The 24,393-nt window shown below is 45.8% G+C and overlaps 1 protein-coding gene across 2 annotated transcripts in view; it reads left to right on the top strand.

Moving 5' to 3' along the window:
• LOC146173019 (MFS-type transporter SLC18B1-like) overlaps positions 1-24,393 on the top strand; it is a 48,758-nt gene that overhangs the window by 5,211 nt on the left and 19,154 nt on the right. For both annotated transcript variants that reach the window (XM_084585031.1, XM_084585030.1), the window contains exons 2-4: positions 5,908-6,003; positions 7,109-7,182; positions 10,216-10,363. In XM_084585031.1, the coding sequence (XP_084441157.1) occupies positions 5,908-6,003; positions 7,109-7,182; positions 10,216-10,363 (318 nt within the window). The remainder of the gene's footprint in view (positions 1-5,907; positions 6,004-7,108; positions 7,183-10,215; positions 10,364-24,393) is intronic.

Below are 24,393 nucleotides of genomic sequence, written 5' to 3'. Positions count from 1 at the left end.
CCTATGTTGTGTTCCTTCCTTTTGTCCTGTCGCAGCGATTTTTCTTCATGGTCATTAACCAACACGCCCAACTCTCCACTCTTCTGAGTATCAAAACACGTAAAGAGCTTAGCTCAAATCAGTCATTACTGACTAACCATTTTTTTTTTTTTGTAGGCGAAGATAAGTGGTAGGTTATCACTATCAGTATCATCTGCTTTCTTTCTCTTCAGTGGACACATTTTCAGTACTCCTCTACTGCGCTTACCGTGTGTGCCTAATTACCCCCTAAAAAAAACAAAAAAAAAAACAAACTACAGGGGTATTTTCGTTAGTCGCGACAGAATTTCTTTGCAGTTTCTTGCCGCGAATCTGCTGTGAGAACAAATGCATCAGAATTTTGTGTAGTTACAACATAAAAGCGCGCTACACAACTACGGACTATACAGTACCCCAACTAACTTTAGCTGAGGAATAAAAAATAAAACAATTGAGTTATGCCAGGGAAACCACTTGCATATAGCTGCTAGCCGTCTGGCTCACCACAGACAATTCTTGTTTCGCAATTATATATAGCTAATTAAGATAAGTTTTCTTATTTACGAAATATTGCTTTTAAACAATGAATGTGATTTGCACACTGAAGAAAACATTCACGAACCCCATTTCATTTATTTGCGATAAATAAAGCATCACGTGTATTTTTTTTTTCAAGCTCCGAAGAAAGCTAGCGAAATCTGAAAACAATCACGTTATTAGCGCATTCGCGCGCCGCGATTGTGGTGCTCCCTATCGTGGTTTGCGTTAACGAAATTAGCTCCGGCCGTGACTTCAGCGGCAGTTCCAGTTCCATCGGCAGGCTGATATATGTTGGCGATGGCTAGCTCGCCGCAATTTTCACCGTCACATCATACATGCGCCGACTGGCTCACGCGGGCGAAGAAACTACCGCAGCCATGTCCGCTGCAAACGGGGTCATGCAGGCACGGCAGCAGCTAATTTTGTTCTCTCAAGCCACGGTTGAGAGCAGGGCAATCGTGGCACGTGAATGTGGTAGTCACGTGATTGTTTTTGTGACTCGCGGGCTTTTTTGGAGCTTGGGGGAAAAAAGGTACGCGTGAGGCTTTCTTTGTCGCAAATAAATGGAATGGGGGGTTTCTGAAGGTGCTACTCCACTTTGCAGTTTACATTCGTCTCAAATCAGTATTCAGTAAATTAGAAAACTTAACTACAATTACAAAAAAAAATGCCTGTGGTGCATAAGATTGTGGTGCGCAACCAGTTGCGGCTCTATGCAACTGATTTCTGTGGCCTACCTCAAATGCTTTATTTTTTTAACCCTTAGCTAAATATAGATTGGACGACACCCTTCAATGTCTCTTTTACTAAAGAACGTACTGCTATAACATGACTGAAATGGATTGTCTTCAACAGAATGGCAAAGCGGGCGAGTTGGTGATACATGGTTTAAAAATAAAACAGCGCAAAACACACAGACGAAAGAATAGAAACAGACACCACAAGCGCTGTGGCGTCTTACTTAGCCATTACCTGTATGACATGTGATGCGCGCGTCGATTCTTACATATGCAGTTCGTAGCTTTGCAGGGTTTAAGTTCAAAGCAACATCAGCTATATGAGACGCCTGTTACGGAAGACTTCGGGAATTTCAACCAACTGGTGTTCTTTAACTTGCACTGATATCCCGTAGTTACACGTTTTGCCTCAGTCGAAAAGCGGTCGGTATAGAACCGGCACTGAATGGGGTGGCACTGAATGGGGTGGCACTGAATGGGGTGGCACTGAATAAGGTGGCACTGCTGGCAGTGACAGTGACCTTACACGAGTGTCAAGGCTTCAAGCTTGAGAAGTGCATGTGCACTGCACGGATGTAGCTTACCAAACCGTTCTTCCGCCCGCCGCGGTGATGAACTGGTTAGGGTGCTCGACTACTGTTCCCAAGGATGCGGGATCGAATCCCTGCCTCGGCGGCCGCTTTTCACCGGGAGCGAAAAGCAATGCGCCTGTGTGATATGTGATGTCAGTGCACATTAAAGAACCCCAGGTGGTCGAAATTTTCGGAGCCCTCCACTAAGGCGCCTCTCATAGCCTGAGTCGCATTGGAATGTTAAACCCCATTCATAATCCAATCCAGAACGTTGTTCCCTTCACCAAAGAAATCCCATCTATTGGAATCGTCCTCAGTACTTAATGCGCTGATGTCCATTTTACATGTCGAATAATTATCCTTAATGCTGAGAGTGGTATCAGAATCACCATGCCAGGACCCTTGCGTTCACGTTACCTCTATGCCACGCAGGGACGTTCATACGGCTTGGTTAAAGCAAGGCTTTATATGCGTGATGGTAGATATTTTAATGTTAGCAAGAAGATGTCGTTCCTGGTGGTAATTAAGCCTGGTATGCTACTCTTGATTAGGATGAAAAAGAAGTGAAGGTGGTAGTTCACGCTATCGACTCATGCCCTCAAAGGGCTTTCATCTATATCGCGTGGTCTCTCACTTGATGTGCAAGTGGGACCCAGTTTCACAGTGCTGCGCGTAGTATACATTGGAATAGTCAGAACCGGTTCAAGATAGGCTACATAAACATTGCTGATTACGGATGAAATCGCCTTGATTTTCATTGCGTGACAGACTGACATCGTAAACACTTAATGTCGTTGACACTGTGTGTCAGCTATTCACACGTTGAAACGACAGACGTGAGGTGACCATCAAAAAAACTATCCGAACCATCTGTACGCAAGAAAAGCAAAGGTCTGAGCGTCCAAAATGTCTCCGAGTTAACAAAAACTTCAGCAGACCGCAATGACGACCCCTCGTGCATTGCTATCGAATCGCCAAACGTGAGCGCCATAATTTCTTTTTATGTCCAACACTTCTCATAGGCCATAATTGCGGTAGGTTGTATATAGTTCAGGAAATTGTGTCATTATTTTCGTGCAGGTTATTTCTTTAACTGGGTGAAGTCCGTAAGAGGAGGATCCTGCTCTTATTGCCGTCAGCAGGCTGGTGAAATCGTTTTCTCTAATGACTGTTATTGACGGCAACTTCGTCTGGAGTAACTGAATGTGCCAGCGCAGGATCAACTAAGGGCCCAGCTGTACCCATGCATATTTTTTTGTCTTCCCAGAAAATGTTTTATTAGAGCACTTTATCACAATTAAGTACCCCTCCGAGGTGGCGCAGTGGTTAGGACACTTTACTGCGCCCAAGGATGCGGGATCGAATCCCGGCCTCGGTGGCCGCGGTTCTGTAGAGGCGAATAGCTAGGTACCCGTGTGTTCTGCGATGTCAGTGCACGTTAAAGAACCCCAGGTAGTCGAAATTGCCGGAGCCTTCCACTACGGCGTCTCTCATAGCCTGCGTCGCTTTGGGACGCCAAGCATTTAAGTAAGCTAGCCAAGCAATTAAGTAAGCTATGTCCAAAATAGTCAACATTAGGCTGTAAACATGTCTGCATCTTCTTCAGGGAGCAATCGCACTCCTTGTTTAAAGTGTCGTCGGCTACAGTGGGGGCCGCGGTATCACCTCGTATAGTTTTTGCAAATTACCGCATAGGCACGGATGCTAAATGAAGCGCCGTTCACTCCCCCTGTACCTTCGCGAAGCAACCGGGACGGTGAACTTTCGATAGCAGCGTGCGCTTGTACCTTGGACTTCTCCGCCAGCTTGCGTCGATAAGCGTCTGCACTTCACGTGCCTTCGATTCTTTGAGCGGCGTGGCGCTATGCTGTTCTTTCGCATGAAAACGGGCAGTCGCGGTTCTCTTGACGAAATGTTCTGGGCGATTTCGCACGCTTGTTTAGAGAACCCGTTTTTCTTCGGTAGTAGGTATGTCAAACTCTAAAACCCCTTAATAAACTAACAGTAGTGCCATCTCTCTCCTCCTCCGGCGTCGCCGCTCCTCCTTGCGTATTTCGACCGTGGCTCCACCTACGTGGTGCACGACTAGCGCGCGTTTTCCTGAGCAGGCGCCGGTCACGGCCGCCTTGATCGGCGCGCGCGGTGGGGCTCCGCGTTGGGGCGCTTTCGTCCACATGCATAATTCTTTCGAACCCCTTGTTACATTTGATGCTCATGAAAATATAAATTTTGTTTCGGAGTGCAAAGTGTTCCCGTTTAAATTTCTTGCGTGTGTATATCGGCACATGATTATTGTCCATGACGCTTCTTTTCTCTTTCAATGGCCTTAGCCGAGATGAGTAAAACAACGGCTAAGATAAGAAAACTGCGGCGTCATCGTAAGCTGTTCCGATGCCTCGTGATTACCCGAGAGCGGATGCTCACTTTCGCCGTTATAGCTTCGGAACAAGGTAAATATGGTTAGAGGCAGCTAAACAATGTTCCGTTACCCCTGACCGGGTCATCGGAGGTGACGGCTGGCCAGGTAGAGATATCGATGTCAGCGATATGATAGCTGACAATGAATTGTTTATTCTGGGTCAGCTTCCAGTCATGCTGCGTCTGATACAGTTGCACGTGATTTCTCGCGCAGCATTCCTATTGTTCGCTTAGCGTCCGCATATCGCGTGTTCCACTTTACGGTCTGTGGGTCTACATCTCTGCTCTGTACCACTAAACAAACGTTAAAGTTCAAGTATTTTCTGAGGGAAATTGAGGTCGAGGGATTCTTTTGTATTTTTGATTGAACAGTTTTCTAGTATACTATATATGCTAGATAGCCGCTCTGAACACTACAACTAGCAATACTACATGAGACGAAGTCTATACCTTCAGGATTTTGTTATATTATTCATTTTTATACCCGCGACAGCGCAATGTTTCTGGTATTAGGCAATGGACTAAATTAGGTTGCAACTGAATAAACAGAACAAAAAAGAAATGGGCATAGGCAGGACATGTAGCGCGAAGAAAGGATAACCGATGGTCGCTTAGGGCAACAGACTGGATTGCAAGATAAGGAAAGCGTAGCAGGGGGCGGCAGAGGGTTAGGTGGGCGGATAAGGTTGGGAGGTTCGCGGGGGTCGGGTGGATGCAGCTGGCACAGGCCGGGTTAATTGGAGGAATGTGGGAGAAGCCTTCGCCCTGTAGTGGATATAGTCAGGCTGGGGATGATGATGATGATGAATAAACGGAAGTCTGTAGCAATGCGTTATGGTCAGCGGTATAGGGCACTTTACTCTGTTGTCCAAACAGAGGAGTAAACGAAGTCAACTTCTTAAAGTTTGACCATATCAGGCAAGTCTGGGGAATAAACCTTCTTAGCCTCATAGCTTATTTTGGTAGTTAGCCTTTTGTTTGAGTAACAAAAAGCATTATCAATACAACTAGTTTTCCGTCGAGAGAGAATTTCTATCTGGCGGTGGTGAATGTCGGGCACAGCATCGCTGCCGGTGTAGTCGCACCTGACGGCAGGTGCCACGTTTGGGGTAGTGGGTTTTAGGGATCGCTACGACACAAAATGATAGTCAATCATTTTAGTTAATGTTATGCAGGACCCCTTGTTTATGGCGTAAAATCCCATTGTCACACAATTCTTGCACCTCAAGCTAGGTTACTAAAAGTGGGATTAAACCGGATTTCTGGGATGTTTTATCAGTGCATCAGGCACGATGCGAAAGCTATGCACTAAAAATAACGTGCGCACCATGTAGTCGGAACCTAATCACACAAAAATACACGATACGGCAAGCACTATATAGGTGCTATATATGAGCATGCTTCTAAGATCATTGTTTCTTAAGTCAGTGTTATGCTTCAGAACGCCGAGTAACTCCCAAGTTTATTATGCTTTTACTGTAAGATTACTTTTAATTTAGATTTAAACGCGCATTTCACCCCGCATGTATCTAATCACATATGTCACGTGCGTCACCAATAGCCGCACAGATAGAGCACGAAGAAAGGATGATGGAACATCGATGCTGTTATTCCTTTCGCAGGCTACGGAAAAGGGTGCCACCCCCACGGAGTACGGCCTCATCTTCTCCTCCTTTTACTTTACCATCTTTCTCATCGCTCCCGTATACGGGAAACTGGTGAGTGCAGTGAACTCTCTTTTTAATTCCATTTTGGAGCTTTTTTTAGTTTGAGAGTGTTGTGGACTCGTTTCGCGAAGGCGGTGTAGTGGGAACTCGGTAGTAAGGTGCCTCAATGCCTGCTCTGGCCCAGCGCCTCCTCTATACTTTGGCTGGCCCATCGATGCATCGTAGTGAGCAATACCATCTAGAAGACTTAGGGGTTTTAAGTGTTAGTGAAGTCACAAGCATCCTCCCCTCTCCCTCACCCAACAGGATGGAACCCATCTAGCGCTCACGTCAGAGTTCCGCCGGCGGAGTGTGAGGAGGAAGTGTGGAGGACAGAGTGAACTAGATTATAGTTGATTGGATTATGCCATCATATTCCAGCTTGCGTTTACGAGGCGTGCTTCCTGTGCTTGGACTGATGGAGACGTTGCGATAGTCCGGTGGGCTCGGAATGACGATTTGCGGTGGTAAGAGGAAAGGGAGAATTCTGAAGAGCAATACACCATGGATAAGTGGTGCAAGCGCCCGAAGCTGAAGGGGAGTGAAAAAAACGCAAAGCCTATTTGGTGGCTCAAGCAGATGTTATTAGCTATTCATAGACACCGGTTACAACGCGGAGTGCAAGCGGAGAAGAATCTACTGCCATCATGCTGTCGCAGATTAATCTCATCAGATTGTATGATCGCCCGTCAATTCAGTTGTGGCCTGCTTCGGGCTGTTTTGTTCAGTTTGCCCTGCCGAGAGAGTCTTCACTTTTTTTTCAAATATGTTGGCCTTTTGTGCTTGCCTGTTTTGAGCGCGGATTGTGCGCGCATTGTATTTTTGTGGTTTTCGAGCTGCGAAGTATACAACTGCTAGCGTACAACTGTTACGTTTAAAACAACCAGAAAAGCACTTGTAATTGGAAACATTGCCACTTCATACAATAAACCCTCTAACCTTTTCCCTTTTTTGTTTTCGATGTTGATGTTCATAAAATACACCATCTAACCTTTTCCTTTTTTTTTTGTTTTTGAAGTTGCTGTTTGCAAATTTTACCCTGAAGACCATTCAGTACTACGGAAATACACAGTTGGCTTGGCCATGGGCTGAACTCGTCTTGCCGCTGCGCGTGCAGGTGGCCTTGGTGCGGCCGAACACGATGCTGAACGGAGGATTTAGCCTCACCTGCGTTTGCGTCGTACTGTTCGGGTGAGCCCCTTCGTTTCACTGCATTCAGAGTTCATAATTGTGTACAGTACGGTCCACTGTTAAATGGAACGTGCGATATCATGGCATACACATTTCGCAAGGCGCTGCCACCGACAATCCGCGAGAATGGGTTGCTCTATGTGCATGTTCGGGAAAGCCGCGGCAAGTGGTGCTTATTGCGCATGCGCCTTGTGTCATCGCTTGTCACCGGCTCTCGCTGCAGCGCTTTGCAAAACGCGGCAGTCAAGCGGTTTCATGTTCCCTTTAACTGTGGACCGCATTTTACAGACGTGAGCAAAAAGCGTATACCACACGCAACCGGTGGCGGATCTCCGGAAAATGCATCGAAACGCCATCTAGTGACAGGGACAGCGACGAATGCGTGTCGATAAAATTAGTTTTCCCGACCTCCGACACCAGCTGTGTTGTATACCACTTTTGCTCACCACTGTAAATAGCTACAGTCATTCGCCGAGTGGTTTGGGCGCCCGTCTCGGCTGCGGGAGGTGGACAGTTCGAAACCCGCCGCCGTACACCCACCGGTAAAATGGGTACAAGCGTCCCCCGGCCCGGCGCCCGGCGAGGCTGTGCTAACCCTTCTGTGCTCCTTCGAGGGCTTAAAGTTTCGAACAAACTAATTACCTGCAAAGGTCGGGTTGACAGAAAAAAGCACCGCGTTATGCCATTCGACGACGCTTGAGATCACCTGACTACCGCCTCTGTTGAAGTTCGCAAATATTGAGCTGTGAATATATGAGAAGTGGCCTCTTCTTTCACAAAACCTGGCGAAGACTTGGGAGTTCGGACATTTTGAACAATGCTCTGCAGTACAACTTGGCCCGCGAGTACATAGTACATGGTGATGTCATCGACATCTCTTTCAAATATGACGTTCGCCATTTTGTAAAATCCGTTGAGATCGTAAAGACTTGCTGCACGACTGCTCATTTTTAACACAACGGAACACTTCTTACATATTCGAAAAAGGACCATGTGTTGTTCGTTTAATCGAACTGAACGACTCCTGTGCGAGGACACTTTGGCGACTAAAGTGATGAAAGGCGAAAGCCTGAGTGCTGCATTCTGCTACGAGAATGCTGCGCATGTAGCAAAGAATGCTGCTACTAGTAAAGCAAGCGACTACTCTTTCACATTCTGCGAATGCATTTATTCAAAGAATTCTGCTTTGCAGCGACGAGATCGCGCTCCTTGTATCTTTGCAGTTCTACGTTTACTGTTGTTGATTTTACCGGGTGCATGGCATTAACTAGTAAATAAATAATCATCTAAGCAAACATCACTAATAAGTAATTAATTAGTAATTATTAATTAATTGAGTAGGTATATTGAATCGTTATTAATAATTATTAGTCATTAATTAGTAACTGATCATTGATTGGCATATGGCCATATAAGGCATGCATTCGCGCATACTGTGGCGGTGCTCTGTGATTGGTCGAAACCTCCATGACGTCATCCCGTCTCGACCGATCAGAGCCGCCGCAAAAGCGTGACACTTTTGCTGACGACAACGATGAGGCAAAAAGGTTTTTGCCTTAAAAGGTAATTTCATCGCTGAGCTTCTAGTCGAGCGAAATTTTCTTCCTTCACATGTTTACTTCCTTATAGACGATGCATCCCCATTAATGTAGTGGCGAATGCTCACCTCGAGCCTGTTGCGAAGCGCTATCGTTAGATGTCGCGTATGCAGTCCGGAAAGGTGATGCAGTCCGGAATAGAATGATGGTATAGTTAACCAAAACAATAAGATATAGGGAGAAAAATGAGCATGATAGCTACTGCTACCAGCCCGTTCCAAAGGGGACGCTCCTATATTACATCCATCCAAGATCCTACCGGAAAGCGTCCGGAGCAGACAACTCGAAAGTGCTATTCACTTAATCTCGCAAGTGCTTTGCAACGCAGTAAGAACGGCTCGCGCTGAATAAATGTGTTCCACCGCACCAATAATCTGGAGAATGGTGGCTCCATCACTGGGAAGAAAAAGGAACGAGTGGGCAGCTGATAGATGCGCTGTAGCATACGGGGCAACAGCCACCTAGACGGGTGTGCCATGTTTAAAGGTCAACTCCGGTGGTTTTTCCATCATTGTGTGTTTTTGGTTGAATTACATTCCTCGGCACGTCCTGACTCGAACACAAAAAAAACGTTTTTCGAAATTCCAATTAGAAGTATTTTTAAAGAGAAAGAACAGCAAATCGAAACCGAAACTGCTTTTACGGCCAGAAACGACGTCCCAGGTGACGAAATGGTGACGTCACACTCAGTATTAGAGAAACACTCGTACGTGCGTTGGATGGTGAAAATAAAGTATGGAAGTCATGAAGCATTGCATAAAATGTCTGAGGTAGTTCAATATAAGCTTCACAATTTCATAATCATGCGGGAAGTGGACACTAATGCCGGTATACTGTTTGTGACTTCAAAAACTCAGTGTTGCCGGCAGAAATAGTCTCAACTTAAGCCATGAAAACAGCATATTTTAAAGTCGTGTTGCGCGCGAATGGATTATCGTACGGCGCCCAAATTTTGTAGAATGCGTCAGGACGGAGAGGAGAATCTACAGTAAAAGCTTTATTAGAATATTCGAATGTCAAAATCCCCCGGAGTTGCCCTTTAAGAATGCAGGTGCACCACTTCGCAACATGGCTCCGCAGTGCTGTGTTCGTGCGGTTTTCTCTGCTAATTTAACCAATTAATAAAACGCTGGTTCAACTATCTTTCCAGTTACTGAAATAGTTGCTAGGAAGTTGTCCAACACAACTTGTCCAACACAGCTCTAGTATTTGAGGGACTGTTTGCTATGCTCCTAGGGCCGTGATTGGACGATAGCTGTGGGTTGTACAGTGCTGCAAGCAGCTAGTGAGATGGAGCGCTGTTGCTGGTCTTCGGTTTTAGCAGCGCAAAGGACTGGACAGATGCAGGCGTTTTGAGATCATGTGAACATGCCGGCGTTAATCCTTTTGCTTGATTACCCAAAAATGGCCGCTCAAACTTCGTACACGTGCGCAGGTTCCTGAACCTTGTTCCAGCCGGGAGGACGTTCGTGGCTTTGGCTTTCGTCATTCGCATCCTGGAAGGCCTGGGCGCGGCCGCCTACATCACGGCTAGCTCCACCATCGTCATGTCAGAGTTCCCCGGCCGCATAGGCACCGTCTTGGTGAGCGCAATGATGTACCATTCTGTTGCAGCCTGTCGCGGTGACAGCCGCCACGGCGCTGGGCAGTTAATCCCAAAGTTTAAGGATCAGATCCCTGCCGCCGTGATGCGTTTGCAGAAGGCGAGACGTAAAAGGTGTCCGTAAACTGTGCGATGTCTAGGTGAGCGAAAAAAGAGCCTCAAGTTGTCATCACCGTAGCGTTTCGCATAACCCATATATGTGGCCTTGGGATGTTCAACCATACTACCGTACTCTTACGTTCCCCATGTTGCGTTCCAAAATGAGGATCCGGCATGCTATTACACTAGTAGCTAACTTATCTAATATTGCGCCTGATGCTCATAATACTATTTTTGCAGCTGTGCGAAGCCCTTCCGCCCACGCCGATCTTGTGTATTTGTGTGTTCTCTACTTCTATTCGTCTCGGCATCCAAGGATCCTGTTTCGATCAGAGTCCTCTTCGCATCACCAGTGTCATAAAACCAATACGAAAGCTGACATCAGAAAGTGAAGATTTTTCGAGAGCTATACGCTTCTTTGTTTGACACGTGGGCAATTAAAGAAGATTAACAGAAAATATTGAACGGCGCAGTTATCAACGGAATTCCAATTAGCCCATTCACAAGCACTCCTAATACAAAGGAACCCCCCCCCCCTCGCCCCCATACATCTCTTTTATTCGGAGTGAAGGGACAGAATCAGATGACCATGAGATCGGTGGTTAGGGCTTTCGACTACTGAACCAGAGTAGCAGGATTGAAACGAGTTTCGACGCACCCCAGGCAGCCGAAATCACCTCGAGCAGCTCCACTATAAGGCATCTCATTCAATCCTACCTTCTTCTTTTCCCTGGTGGCGCGGTTCAGGTGTCCGCTGAGAAGTAAGACCGCTTCCTTTCCTCCTCCCCTTTCTTAGTGAGTGCGTACGGGACCGAAAATTTAATATGCGCACTGAGGAAGCGCTCTTCTATGTTCGTATACATAGGCCTTTTGGAGTGACTTCATTTCGGTCAGTCGGCGATGGTCTGTGCAGTTGGACGCAACTGTCTAGCTGTGAAGCTCCGTCGATATTCTTGGCCGCCGCAAGATAATCACAAGGTCAAATTGCTATTAGTGCCAGAAATTATGCGCATATGCCTTGTTTAGAGAAACATTAAAATGTCGGTTTTGTCTTTCTGCGTGCAGATGACTCATGAGCGGAGTAGTACAACATGTTACGGACCAAGGGCTCGTGTGTTGCTAACTGCTATTTTTCTAATTGTGAAAGTACTACTTAATACGGTCGAACCCAAACCTAAATCTTGTGTGAAGCGTCTGCCGAGCTCAGGGAAAGAAAACCTGCTGGAGCGGATCAAACCTAGAAATTTTTCGTGGGAAACGATTACGAAATCTCGTAGCTATCTCTGCAGCCGTTCACGCCACGTGCTAGACTGAAACATACTCTCCCGGTATGCATCGCTCGCCGTCCTCCCGATCAACTTTCATCTGTGCGCAAAAACTTTCGCGCGTCCTACTCGGTTTGACTGCATTAAAACCCTGCCATTTTAAGGCGGAGGTCTTTATTAGCTCATGGGTGTGCGCAGAGGGTATCACGCTGTCTCTGTTGAAGAACGACGTGATTTATGAGTAAGAATGGTTGTATGACGTAGACTGGGAAAAAACATCTCCATGTGCAAAATTTCCTTGATGTGGAGTAACTGATTAATAAGAGCCGGACAAGCCATTTAGACGTCGATATAATGTGCAGACGTCAAAACAACTACGGACGTCGAAATTGTGCAAAATACGTCAAAATTGTGCAATGAACATGCAAAAACGTTGCAAAGCTTTAAAGTCAGGCCTTATATCATTGCGTTACAACATCGAAAACAGTCAAGAGTAAAAAAGAAAAAGTAAAAACAATTAAAGGAGAAAAAACAGCCAAAAGAGGAAAGGTAGAAAGTGTAAAAAAAGAAAAAGGAGCAAAAAAGAAAGAAAAGAAAGCAGGAAGCAAATGAGCAATTGAGTGCAAAAAGTCCTAGGAAAGGCTTTTACCTTACCGCACTTAAGACAGATCCAAGTGCCCCAAACTTTTTTATCTTGATCCTACTCTATAGTGTGGCCGGCTTGTAGGGATGGCTGCGGGAAGCATTTTGCGGTTCAGGAGCTGCATGCGCAGAAAGTACTGGGTTTAAAATGTTTCCACGTGACCTTGTTAGCTGTGATTACCCACGGTTATTTTCCCGATGGAAACGAACTGTTTTAACGCCGTTGAAGCTGTTGAAAGGAAAAGGCGGCAGTCGTCAACTCTTTGTACGAGCGATTCTGCAGGGAGATTATTCGCTTTTTTGTTTTTAGCTATCTCTCGTCCGTAGTCGTATCGATACTTCTCGTTGATGGTCGGAAGAAAGAACATCGACAATATGTTCGCAACGCGCATACTACTATGATTGGAGGAGGCTCTTTTGATGGTACAACGTTTCACGCGACCCAGGACAAAGGAAAACGACCCGGACAGAAGGAGCGCTGAGATTGAGCGATACGTAGACAAAAACCGCACTGTTTGAGGTAAATACCGTCACTCGAGTGGGGAAGCCTTGCTTTGGGTTTATCACCGGGGAAGTGTGTGTGCCTATGCTGTCGGTATTCCTATAGTGGCCGCGCGGCCGGCGTGGCAATGGCGTGTCTTGCCGAACATTGCGTCATCGCGTGGGGGACAGTATTCCTGAAGTCAGTGACGACAAACTAAAGTCGGCCCACGTCGGCTCATTGTCATACTGCAATGAAAACAAGGTACACTTTCTCTGAGAACCGCTTTAATTGATAACAAAATATATTTTCTAACTGCTTGCATGGACTAAAGAAAAAAAAAAAACAATTCAGTAAGCGCCGCTTCGGGACTTTTTCACAAGCTGACGGCAATGGCGTGAGGTTATTTTTTTTATATATGCTCAGCTTTGAAGCTTGGCTACACCGCCATCTATTTCCAGTCGGCACTCAAGAGTTCGTAAAGTATTTGACGTCATCATTAATACTGCACCTTAGAATATCAAGATGAGGAAAAAAATATTCAATTTTGTACTTCATCTTCCTCGCTTCGTAACCATCTATGAGGCACAGGACCTAAATTCATTAATTCATTTATGTACCCTTAAAAGTGTTTTTGGGGCATTACATAAGGTAGGGAGGGGGGGGGGAGTTGAAATACAATGTAAAGAAGCAACTTATCAGATTTCAGAGACAATTAACCTGCTTACTTTCTTGTTTTTTTTTTATTTGTGGCTTCCTCGAGGAGGAAGGAGGGGCGGTGGTGATGGAAACCTATGGTGGCTCAGAACTAACATCGAGCAATGCTAGTTCCAGCCCCGTAGGGCCAGGAGCTACGAGGGTCGGAGCCGAGCTTCGCGCATGCCGTATGCCGCGACCGAGTGACGTCACAGCCAAGGCCTGCTGTGCAGCCCCCTCGCCAAGCTCTGCCGGCTTTGCTTAGTAAAGCTTAAGAGGTGTGCAACTCCTCATTGTTTCCATCCAGGAATCGAACCTACATCCCTTGAATCCCCAGCCGAGCGCTTTACCGCTGTGCCACGCCCCGGGTTTTTTTTTTTTTTTCTTTATTTCCTGGCTTTGGTTCATACCATTTCACAAGAACACAACACGAATAACACAAAACAAAGTACATATTGGAAGGTCATCATCAGCCAATGTCAGGCTGGCTTCGTCTCGGTACATTAAAACTCCCGCAACGACAGCAAAGGCTCTACCCTTGAGAGCCATTCGGGAGGGTCAGCAGCCACTTTCTGTATGGCAATAAACCAATTCACACTTTCTCGAAAGTATATTCTAGCGGGTCGAGCATCCCTGTCGCAGTGATAGCCCGCCATTCTGGAGCGCCATATAGAGTGGAGGCCCATGAGCATGATTAAATCATACGGAACGCCATCTTCATTATCAATGCTTAAATACCGGATGCCGTGGGAGTCTAGTGGAAATTCTTTCTTTATCGTACGTTGCAAAACATCCCAGAAATAAACCCCTTCCCAACAATGCAAAAAAACATGGTCTATTGTTTCCGGCTGCTTGCAGATTAAACAGTGCGCCCCCCACGGTAAAAAAAATCCCTTTCCTCCAAAAACTTCTTTACTGATAATGTTCCTGTGTAATTTAAAGAAAAATGTCTTAGCTCCTGGCGACACCTGCATTTTCTTTACTCTCTTCAAGACATCTCTGCCCGGACCTCCACTGTATAAGGTTCTGTACAAGGGTTGTGGCAAAACAATGTCACATAAATCGCGATACAGCTTTTTTCGTTTTACAGTGGACAAATATTCATTAGAAAAACGCACTGAAAGAAATCTTACACTAGCGACGACCTCCCTGTAATAACCAAAAATCCCACCCGTAGCTTCTTCGGTGGAGACAACAACCTCCGGCAGTAGACGCCGTAGCCTAACTTGGCAGACGGTGCGTAAGAAAGGGTCCGAAGCATCCCGAAAAAACAAAAACCGGTTGACCACCTGCCGTAAAAACAGATGGCCGAGTCCCAAACCGCCGTCTTTTACCCGACGGAACAAATTCGTCCTGCTGCAGCGTTCCCATTTACCTGCCCAAACAAAAACGGCGAAAATCCTGTGTAACTTCTGTACGTTTACGCGCGAACAACTCAAAACTTGCATTGCGAACCAAAGTTTGCTGATAAAAAAAAGATTGCATGCAGTAGCTCTGGCAAAAATCGACATGTTGGCGCCTTTCCACTTCTCGGCTCTCTCCCGTAGTTCGGTCATTTGCCCTTTCCAATAATGCTCGCTTTCGCGGTAGGCATCCAGCTCGACGCCCAAGTACTTGGTCGGTGTGTCTGTCCACGTAACATTGGCAAAGCGATCTGGTTTCGACGGCCACTGTCCATGCCAGAGCCCAAGGCACTTGGCCCAGTTCACCCCGCTACCGGTAACTTGAGAGAACTCACGGATACATTTGACAGCCTCGGTGATACTCTCCTGGTCAACCGTAAATATAACGATGTCGTCTGCATACGCGAGCAGCTTCACTTCGGCTGCTTGTAACCTAAACGCACTAATGTTGACATTATTCATAAGTTTCATGCACAATGTTTCAATATAAATGCAAAACAAAAGAGGGCTGAGGGGACAGCCCTGTCGCACCGAACGCTGCAGTCGAATGGGGGCTCCCAGACTCTTATTAATAATCACTCTCGTCGTGCAGTAACGGTACGCCAGGGCCACACCCTTACATATAACTGAACCAACATTCACATGTTCTAAAAGGGAAAACAAAATTTCGTGATCGACGCAGTCGAATGCTTTTTCAAGGTCGATCTGAAGCATGGCGACCCGGCCATCCCAGTCATCACAACATTCAAGGACACTTCGCGCCTTTTGAATGTTGGTCACTATTGACCTCCCTTTTATACCACACGTTTGGTGTGGTCCTACTATATCCTTAATAACCGTTTGCAACCTTCGGGCCAAAACCTTCATAAAAAATTTATATTCAACGTTTGTAAGTGCTATGGGTCTGTAAGATGTTACCAGGCGTAATTTGTCTATTTCATCAGTTTTAGGAATGAGTACGGTGTGGGATGACCCATATGACGGAGGCAGGGCATTTACTGTGTAGGCATCGTTATAAATTGCGTTCAAAATAGGTGTGATTTCGTACTTAAATTCTTTGTAAAAACCCGCGCTGAACCCATCCGGTCCCGGCGATTTACCGGCATTTAAACTGTCAATAGCGTGCTCCACTTCTGTTTCAGTTATCTTTAGTTCTAATCTCTCTTTCACTTCATCGTCCAGACGCGGTATCGTCGCCAGAAACTTATTCTTAAAAGTGATAGCGTCTACCGTGTGGGATGCGAAGAGGGTTTGGTAATGGGCGTTGAACGCTGCTTTGATGTGGTCGTTGTCCGCCGCCAAGATACCGCCCCAATCTATTTGGTCGATGTGGTTCCGTTGAGCGTTTGCTTTTTCGAACCCCAGCGCCCGTTTTGATGGCGCCTCCCCTGCAGCTGTGTCTTCTGCCCTTGCCCTCACTAACGCACCTCGATAACGATCTTCGTCTATCAATTCTAGTTTTTGCTTTGTTTTCCGTATATCTTCAATCCATTTCCCCGGCGCTCGAGCTTCCTGTTTAAGCAACGTACGGAGCAGTGTCCTTAACTCCGTCTCTTTCTGTTTTTCCTCAAACCGTATACAGGTTGCCCTCTCTATTGCTTTAATTTTTATAGTTTCTTTACACAGCTCCCACTGTTGCCAAATGTGCATATTTTTACTTGGGTTTATTTTTTCAATTTCTTCTTTTACTATGCGGGTAAAATGTTCATCCTGCAAGAGTTTATTATTGAATTTCCACATTTCCCACGAAAAAGAATTCCCTCTCTTTACCCATCCAAAAGAACATTTAACTAAACAATGGTCTGAAAACCACGCCCCGGGTCGTGAAACGCTCTTCATAATTCCGCTTGTCTACTGTGAGGAGTGAAATTCCGCGAGTGACAGATACTGCGACTGGCGCTCAATTTGAAAGTACTAAAGATTGAAATAGTTAAGTCACTAAATTAGGCTGACGTCAAGGATGTGACGTCACCCGTCTGCCGTCAGCCATGAGGACCAAGCGGGAACGAGTGCGTTCCAACGCCGCTGGGCGGCGCTGCTTGCCTTCTGCGAAATAATATAATCTGAGCAATGAAGAAGAAATCTGTGACAACTCTTTAGAGCATCGCACTAGACTGTGGGACTGAAAAATGACTTTTCTGTTGCGTGTCGCTCCTGGAGCGAAGTATGCTGCTTTTTTTCCCCTTACAGATGCTGCGCCTTTCCTTTCCTGTAAACGAATTAAAAATTTCCCCGCCGTGGTGGTGCAGTGCAGTGGTAAGACGCCCGCCTACTGTGTCGGAGTTCCCGGGTTCGAACCCGACCACGGCGGCTGCGTTTCGAAGGAGGCGAAACGAAGTGGCGTTCGTTTGCTGTATACGGTGTCAGCGCACGATAAAGATCCCCAGGTGGTCGAAATTACTCCATAACCCTCCACTACGGCGTCTCTCATAGCCTGAGTCGCTTCGGGACGTTAACGAGATACTTTGTTGGGCGAGTTAGTAAACATCCATTGTTAAGCTTGTACTGTGGCTTCCTTGTCCTGTGTCTTCCTGTTCGCGCTGTTTAAATTAACAACCCAGAAACCGAATTTTTAAATTAATCATCAGCATTTTAAAAATAATTTGCCTTGGTAATGAGTTTTCATACTTTCATGATCTGTTCTAGGATGGTCATGGTTGCTCTGTGCCGAAGAACTACATCATAGGTACCCCGTGGAATGAGAAAACTGCTTCGAGATCTTTCGGTTCCACGCATTCCTATGGGCGCTAACCCTACTTTTCACCCCCAGTGGGCTGCGGCGCTGTAAGCGCCCCCTTTGTTTGTAAACACAGTGTTGGTCTATATGCGCAAATGGCGTCATTGTCGGATGTTACGTCATTATGACGTCAGTTCCTGTTATTACACATGGCCGGATGATATCACATCCGGCCATGACGTCATAATGACCACATCCCGTCGTGACGTTATAGTCAGTCATCTCTGTCATTATCATCACTGTAATTATGACTACCACTATTATTATCGGTCACTATCTGCCATGAACTAGCGGCGGTGGTCTCCATGGCAATCTTGCTGGCATGACGCTAGTTAAGTTGAACTGGGCCCGTATTCCGAGTTTGCGTCGCTATCTCACGTGACCTCTAGTTTGTTGGCTTGGTTGGTTTGTGGGGTTTAACGTCCCAAGCGACTTAGGCTATGAGAGACGCCGTAGTGGAGGACTCCGGAAATTTAGACCACCTGGGGTTCTTTAACGTGCGCTGACATCGCACAGCACACGGGCGCCTTGCTTTTCGCCTCCATCGAAAAGCGGCCGCCTCTAGTCATCTGAGTGATTGGTCAAAACGCCGGAACCAGGTGTTGCCACAACGGAAGCGGAAGAGGTGGCAACATCACGTCCCGGCGTTTTCACAAATCAGATGACCCGAGGTCACGTGAGATAGCGACACTTTCGATTACGACGCACCTTGATGCGTTCGTGCCCGGCGGCGTATTTGGCTTTACTCGGGGCGGTGGCTCCGCGAGAGAGAAATCAGCAGAAGAGTCGAAGAAAGCGGGCTGTTCCGACTAGCATCTACCGCCCCCAGACGCGGCGCAAGATTGAGGGAGCCGAGCGGCCTAGCGATTCAAGGCGCATGCTTTTTCAAGCTTGAGAGAGCCTAGTGGTCCAGCGATTCAATTATTATTAATAATAATAATAATAATAATAATAATAATAATAATAATAATAATAATAATAATAATAATAATAATAATAATAATAATAATAATAACTGATATGCGCATAAGGAAAGAAGACTCTCGTGAGTTGGAGAGAAGACGACGTTCGAGAAGAGTCGGCTGGTGCCTGCAGAAAACGTCTGTTGTTTTGAAGCCTTGTCTTCCGTGTCCGCCCTCTGCTCCAAGCTGAACTACCCCGTAATATTATTATTATTTTTTATTATTATTATTATCATCATCATTATACGCTGCCCGGCGTGGCTGTCAGAATGATTGACACACATAGTGGGACAGGACGCCGGACGTGAGTTTGAGGCATTAGAGGCTTTCGCCTTAATAGATGCACACTGCGACAAATCCTTAACGAGATTACACTTAAAGGTATGCCCATGCTCGGAAAAGCAAATAACGCAAATGAAGGGTAGCTAGCCACCCTAGCAAGGGTAACTGCTCCACCAAAGAATCAGGGCCAGCATTTGCACATGGTATCTACAAATTTATCGCGAAACACAAATGCTTATATATGTAATCTACCATAGTGCGATTGCTACAACGTACGAAGCCAGGTTGTTGTTGTTGTGGCTGTAGGAAGAAGGAAAAGAAAATGCACGGGCCTGCTACTGGCTCTGTAGCTGAGCCACTTCCGCTGCCTCGTGCAGACAGAAGAGAAAATAAAGAAAGAAAAGGAAGAGGGAGAGAAAGACGCGCGCCGCAACAACAGCTGTCGTCCACCACCGAAGCGGTGACGGGTGCAATGACGGCCTACAACAGATAAAAATTCGGTGGCAGGCAAGCCCCCGCGTTGAAGTGGCGTCCGTGTGCTGTGCGATGTCAGCGCACGTTAAAGATCCCCAGGTGGTCGAAACTACTCCGTAGCCCTCCACTACGGCTCCCCTTTCTCTCTTTCCACTTTCACTCCCACCCTCCTCCCTTCCCTTACGGCGCGGTTCGGGTGTCCACAGAGCAAGTGTGACAGTTACTGCGCCTTTCCCTTCATGTGAACCAATTATTATTATTATTATTAGTCCCCGCCGAAAGCGGCGGTGACTTACCTGTCCCAGCACCATCAGGGAGGTACTGGAAGCCAGGTAACATTTTGCCGCCTGCCGCCTGATAAAAAGAATATTTATATTACAAATGCTACTTACGATAGCAGCTGTATGTGATAGAAGACCTGCTGTGTTGTTATATTACAGCTGTCGTTGTTGGGAGCTAGATTTGATCCACGCGGACGACTTTCGCTTACCAATGCTTTCCATCAAGCCAGGTAGCATTTTGCCGCCTGCATGCCTAGTCCAAAAACCAGCTAGATGGAAAGCACTGGTAACAAATATGCGTCCCAATACCGACAGCTGTAATATAACACAGCGGGTCTTCCATCAAGTACAGCTGTTATCGTAGGTAGCATCAGTTCAGTTCAGTTCAGTCGTTCAGTCGTGTCCGACTCTTCGTGACCCTATTGACTATGTCACGCCACGCTTTCCGGTCTCTCACTATCTTCCTAACATCACATAACTTCATCTGCAGTGCCTCGAGGATGCCATCTAACCATCGCGTTCGCTGCCTACCCCTTCTCCGGCAACCCTCAACCTTTCCCAACATCAAATCTTTCTCCAGCGACTCCTCTCTTCTCATCAGATGACCAAAGTAGCTGAGCTTTAACTTTAGAATTTGACCCTCCAATGAGCAGTCAGGGTTTATGGTCGACAATATTGACTGATTTGATCTTCTGGCAGTCCAAGGAACTCTCAAGAGTCTTCGCCAGCACCACAATTCAAACGCGTCAATTCTTCGGCGGTCAGCCTTTTTCACAGTCCAACTCTCGCATCCATACATCACAACTGGAAAGACCATAGCACGAGTTATAGCATATGTAACATAATTTCCCAAAGCTTTGGTAAGCGAAACTCGTCTCAACACCGACAGCTGTAATATAGCACTGGTAACCGACATGCATCTCAATACCGACAGCTGTAATATAACACAGCGTGTCTTGCATCACGTACAGCTGTTATCGTAGGTAGCATATGTAATATAATTTCCGAAAGCTTTGGTAAGCGAAACTCTTCTCAACACCGACAGATGTAATATAACAACACAGCGGGTCTTCCATCACGTACAGCTGTTATCGTAGGTAGCATATGTAATATAAATATTCTCACCTGAATATCTAAGCCCACTACCATTACGGGAATCGAGCCCACTTATCGCTAATCCCTTATCACTAAACCCATTGCCACTAATTCTTTATCACTAATATTTTATAACTGGTTCCATTCCCACTAATATTATATCATTAATCTATTACCACTTATCCCATTATCACTCACTAACCCATCACTAATCATCAACCAATAACCCCCTATCGCTAATCCCCAATAACTAAACACTATCACTAATCATCAATCACTAACCCCTATCACTAATCACAAACCTCATCACTAACCACAGTAATCACCAATCACTACCCTCTATCACTAATCATCACTCTAATCTCATATTACTAATCATCAATCATTGATCCCTTATCATTACACTATACCTTTTAAACCACCGTCACGTTGGCCTCACGTTTTTACTCATATTAAGGCGAAACCCTTTAATGGCTCATCGATGTCCGTCCATCAGCAAAACCTGGAATGGAATGGGAGCCAGTCTGGTTTATTGTCACTATCTTAGTATGTCTCTCGGCTAGTAGATCATGTGGCTGAAAATGAGTAATAGGGGAAACGAGAGGTCCAGAATTCCGGTCCAACATGCACGTTTTCCACAGTCTGTGCAGTCCAAGGAGGAAAATCATGTCAAGGGGTTCATAGTCATGTTGGTTGGCCATTAGGTAACGCACACTGTAACAATTCAAAACTCTTTCTTCGGGGTTCTTTGTAGGGCCTCCCAAAATAAAGAATATCGCATCTTTGCAGACAATAAAACAGTGTTCGGTGGTTTCAGGTGTATCACATCGCCAATAATTACCAGAAAACAAAAATATTCTTTTGTGAAGACACACTTCAAAAAGGTAGAACTTCGACATGAAGGTTTAAAAAAAAAAAACGTTTTAGTACAAGGCGAAATCGGCATTTTACGTACTCTTCTCAACACATCATGCCCCATACAATTCGAATAGAGAGAGAGAGCGATATAATGGAGGCGGGAACCGCATATATATATATATATATATATATATATATATATAGAGAGAGAGAGAGAGAGAGTTATCAATTCTTTCTATAAATTTTTCCGTGAAACAGAATAAGTACTCATAAGAAAAGCGAACTGCTAGAAAACAACATCAATAATGGGAGCCAGTTTCGTGAGAAGCACTTCATAATTATCCTTGTCTACCGTAAAGATGATAGTAGCAATCTCAAGACGCTGCAATTAGTGATAATGACAATGACGACAGCAGCGATGATAATGACGGTGCATTTAGTTGACAATGATAATGAGAGGAACCTATGCGCCGTGCGTAGCAGCAACACTCAGGCTTTCGCATTTCTGCAGTGTATATTCTACAGTGCTCCGCGGAATTCTTTATTAATGAATATATAAATAATTCGTTCAGGGAAAAATAAATTTGGCGCAGTATCTGCCACACTTGTTAGTGGGCACTTGAATCGCGCCGTACAGGAAGGGAGGAAGGTGGGATTGAAAGAAGACAGAGCAAGATGTTGACGAATAATTTCGACCACCTGGGCATCTTTATTATGCACTGACATCGCACAGCACATGGATGCCTCTGCGGTTCGCCTCCATCGAAACGCTGCCGCCGCGATCGGGTTCGAACACGGATGCTCCGGATCAGTAGCCGAACGTCTTAACCACTGAGACACCGCAGCGCGGACACATATTCTTAATAAATAATAATAATAATAATAATAATAATAATAATAATAATAATAATAATAATAATAATAATAATAATAATAATAATAATAATAATAATTGGTTCAGAGGAAGGGAAAGGCGCAGTATCTGTCACACTTGCTCTGTGGACACCTGAACCGCGCCGTAAGGGAAGAGATGAAGGTGGGAGTGAAAGTGGAAAGAGAAAGGGGAGCCGTAGTGGAGGGCTACGAAGTAATTTCGACCACCTGGGCATCTGTAACGTGCGCTGACATCGCACAGCACACGGATGCCACTTCGTTTCGCCTCCATCGAGAGAGAGAGAGAGATAACTTTTATTCGTCCAACAGAGTGACTATCCCGCTCTTCTGGGGTTAGACCCGGAAGGTGGCACAGTCGCCTTAGTTGCAGGCCGGTAGTTCTTGGACTCCGGCGGCATCTTCGGCCAGTCGAACAATTTCTCTTTGGGCTCTTGGGTCTGAGCTTCGCAGAAGGGTCTCCCAGGCGTCTTTTAGTTATATTTTTAGCCCTGCCTGGTGACTTTGCACATTCCCATATTATGTGATCTAGAGATCCCCTTTCCTTACATAGTGAACATAGGTCTGATCGTATTTCTGGCCATATATGGTTGACAAGAACTGGGTTCGGGTATGTATTTGTCTGTAGCTTTCTCCATGCTACTGCTTCCTTTTTGCGTAACGTGGAGTCTGGTGGTGGTAGGACCCTCCTGCTCAGTCTGTAGTGCACTGTTATTTCGCTATAGTTAATCAGGTCCTCTTGTTTGCCTTGCTCCGGTGGCACTCCTCCAGCCCGCAGTGTGTGAGATCTCGGGCTAGTTTGTGTGCCGCCTCGTTTCCGGGCACGCCTGCGTGGGCTGGCGTCCAAACAAGGGTGACTTCTCTTTCTGTTCGCTTTTGATCGAGGATTCTACCCGCAATTTTTGCTATTACTCCAGCGGTGTAGCTCCTGATTGCGCTTTTGCTGTCACTATGTATTTTGCCTCGGTCTGAGCAAGAGCCAGTGCTACTGCAGCCTCTTCCGCTGTCTGTATCGATTTTGTTTTTATAGAAGCTGCTGTAACCATTTCTCGCTTGCCATTGAGTACGACTGCATTCATTTTTCCTTTGCCGCAGTATGCAGCGTCTACATATGCAATTCTACCTGAATTTTCAGTCTCGAATCTCCGTGTCTGTGTTTCGGCCCTTTTCTCTCGTCTTTGCTTATTATATTCATGGTGCATGTTCTTTGGTAATGGGGGGATATGGATCTGTTTCCGGACCTCCACTCTCATTTCCTCTGTCGTGTCCCAGTATTCCTTCGGTTGTATACCTATTTCCCTCAATATGTTCCTTCCACCCTTAGTTTTCTCTAGCCTTCTTTGTTGTGTAGCTAGTGTTGCCTCAATTATTTCATCTAAGGTGTTGTGTATTTCCAGCATCATTAGCCTGTCCGTGGAGGTACCTTCCGAAAGGTATAGTGCTCTTTTAATGCATTTTCTGATCATGCTATCGATCCTGTCTTTTTCGGCCTTTTTCAGGTCTAAGTATGGCGTGGCATACCTGACCCTGCTTAGTACGAAAGCTTGTATGAGCCTTAATAGGTTACTTTCCTTAAGGCCTCCTTGTTTAATAACTATTCTCCTTATAAGGTTTGTCGTTTGTATGACCTGTCATCATTTCTCCGTTGTACCCGTTCGTTTGGAGGACCATTCCTAGCACCCTCATTTGCTCGACTTTCGGACTGCTCGTCCCTCCACTTCTATATTTACGTCCACTTGTTCTTTTTGCCTCAGGTGTTTCGGATTGTATATAAACAACTCCGATTTTTCTGAGGAACATTTCATGCCCCTCTCTTTTGCATATTGTACAGTGTTGTTTGCCGC

The sequence above is a fragment of the Amblyomma maculatum genome, chromosome 11 (assembly GCF_055883805.1).
Source record: "Amblyomma maculatum isolate TAMU_Amacu chromosome 11, ASM5588380v1, whole genome shotgun sequence".
Taxonomy (NCBI): Eukaryota; Metazoa; Arthropoda; class Arachnida; order Ixodida; family Ixodidae; genus Amblyomma; species Amblyomma maculatum.
Note: the sequence above shows the minus strand (reverse complement) of the source record. Positions and strands in the feature narration are given on the sequence as shown.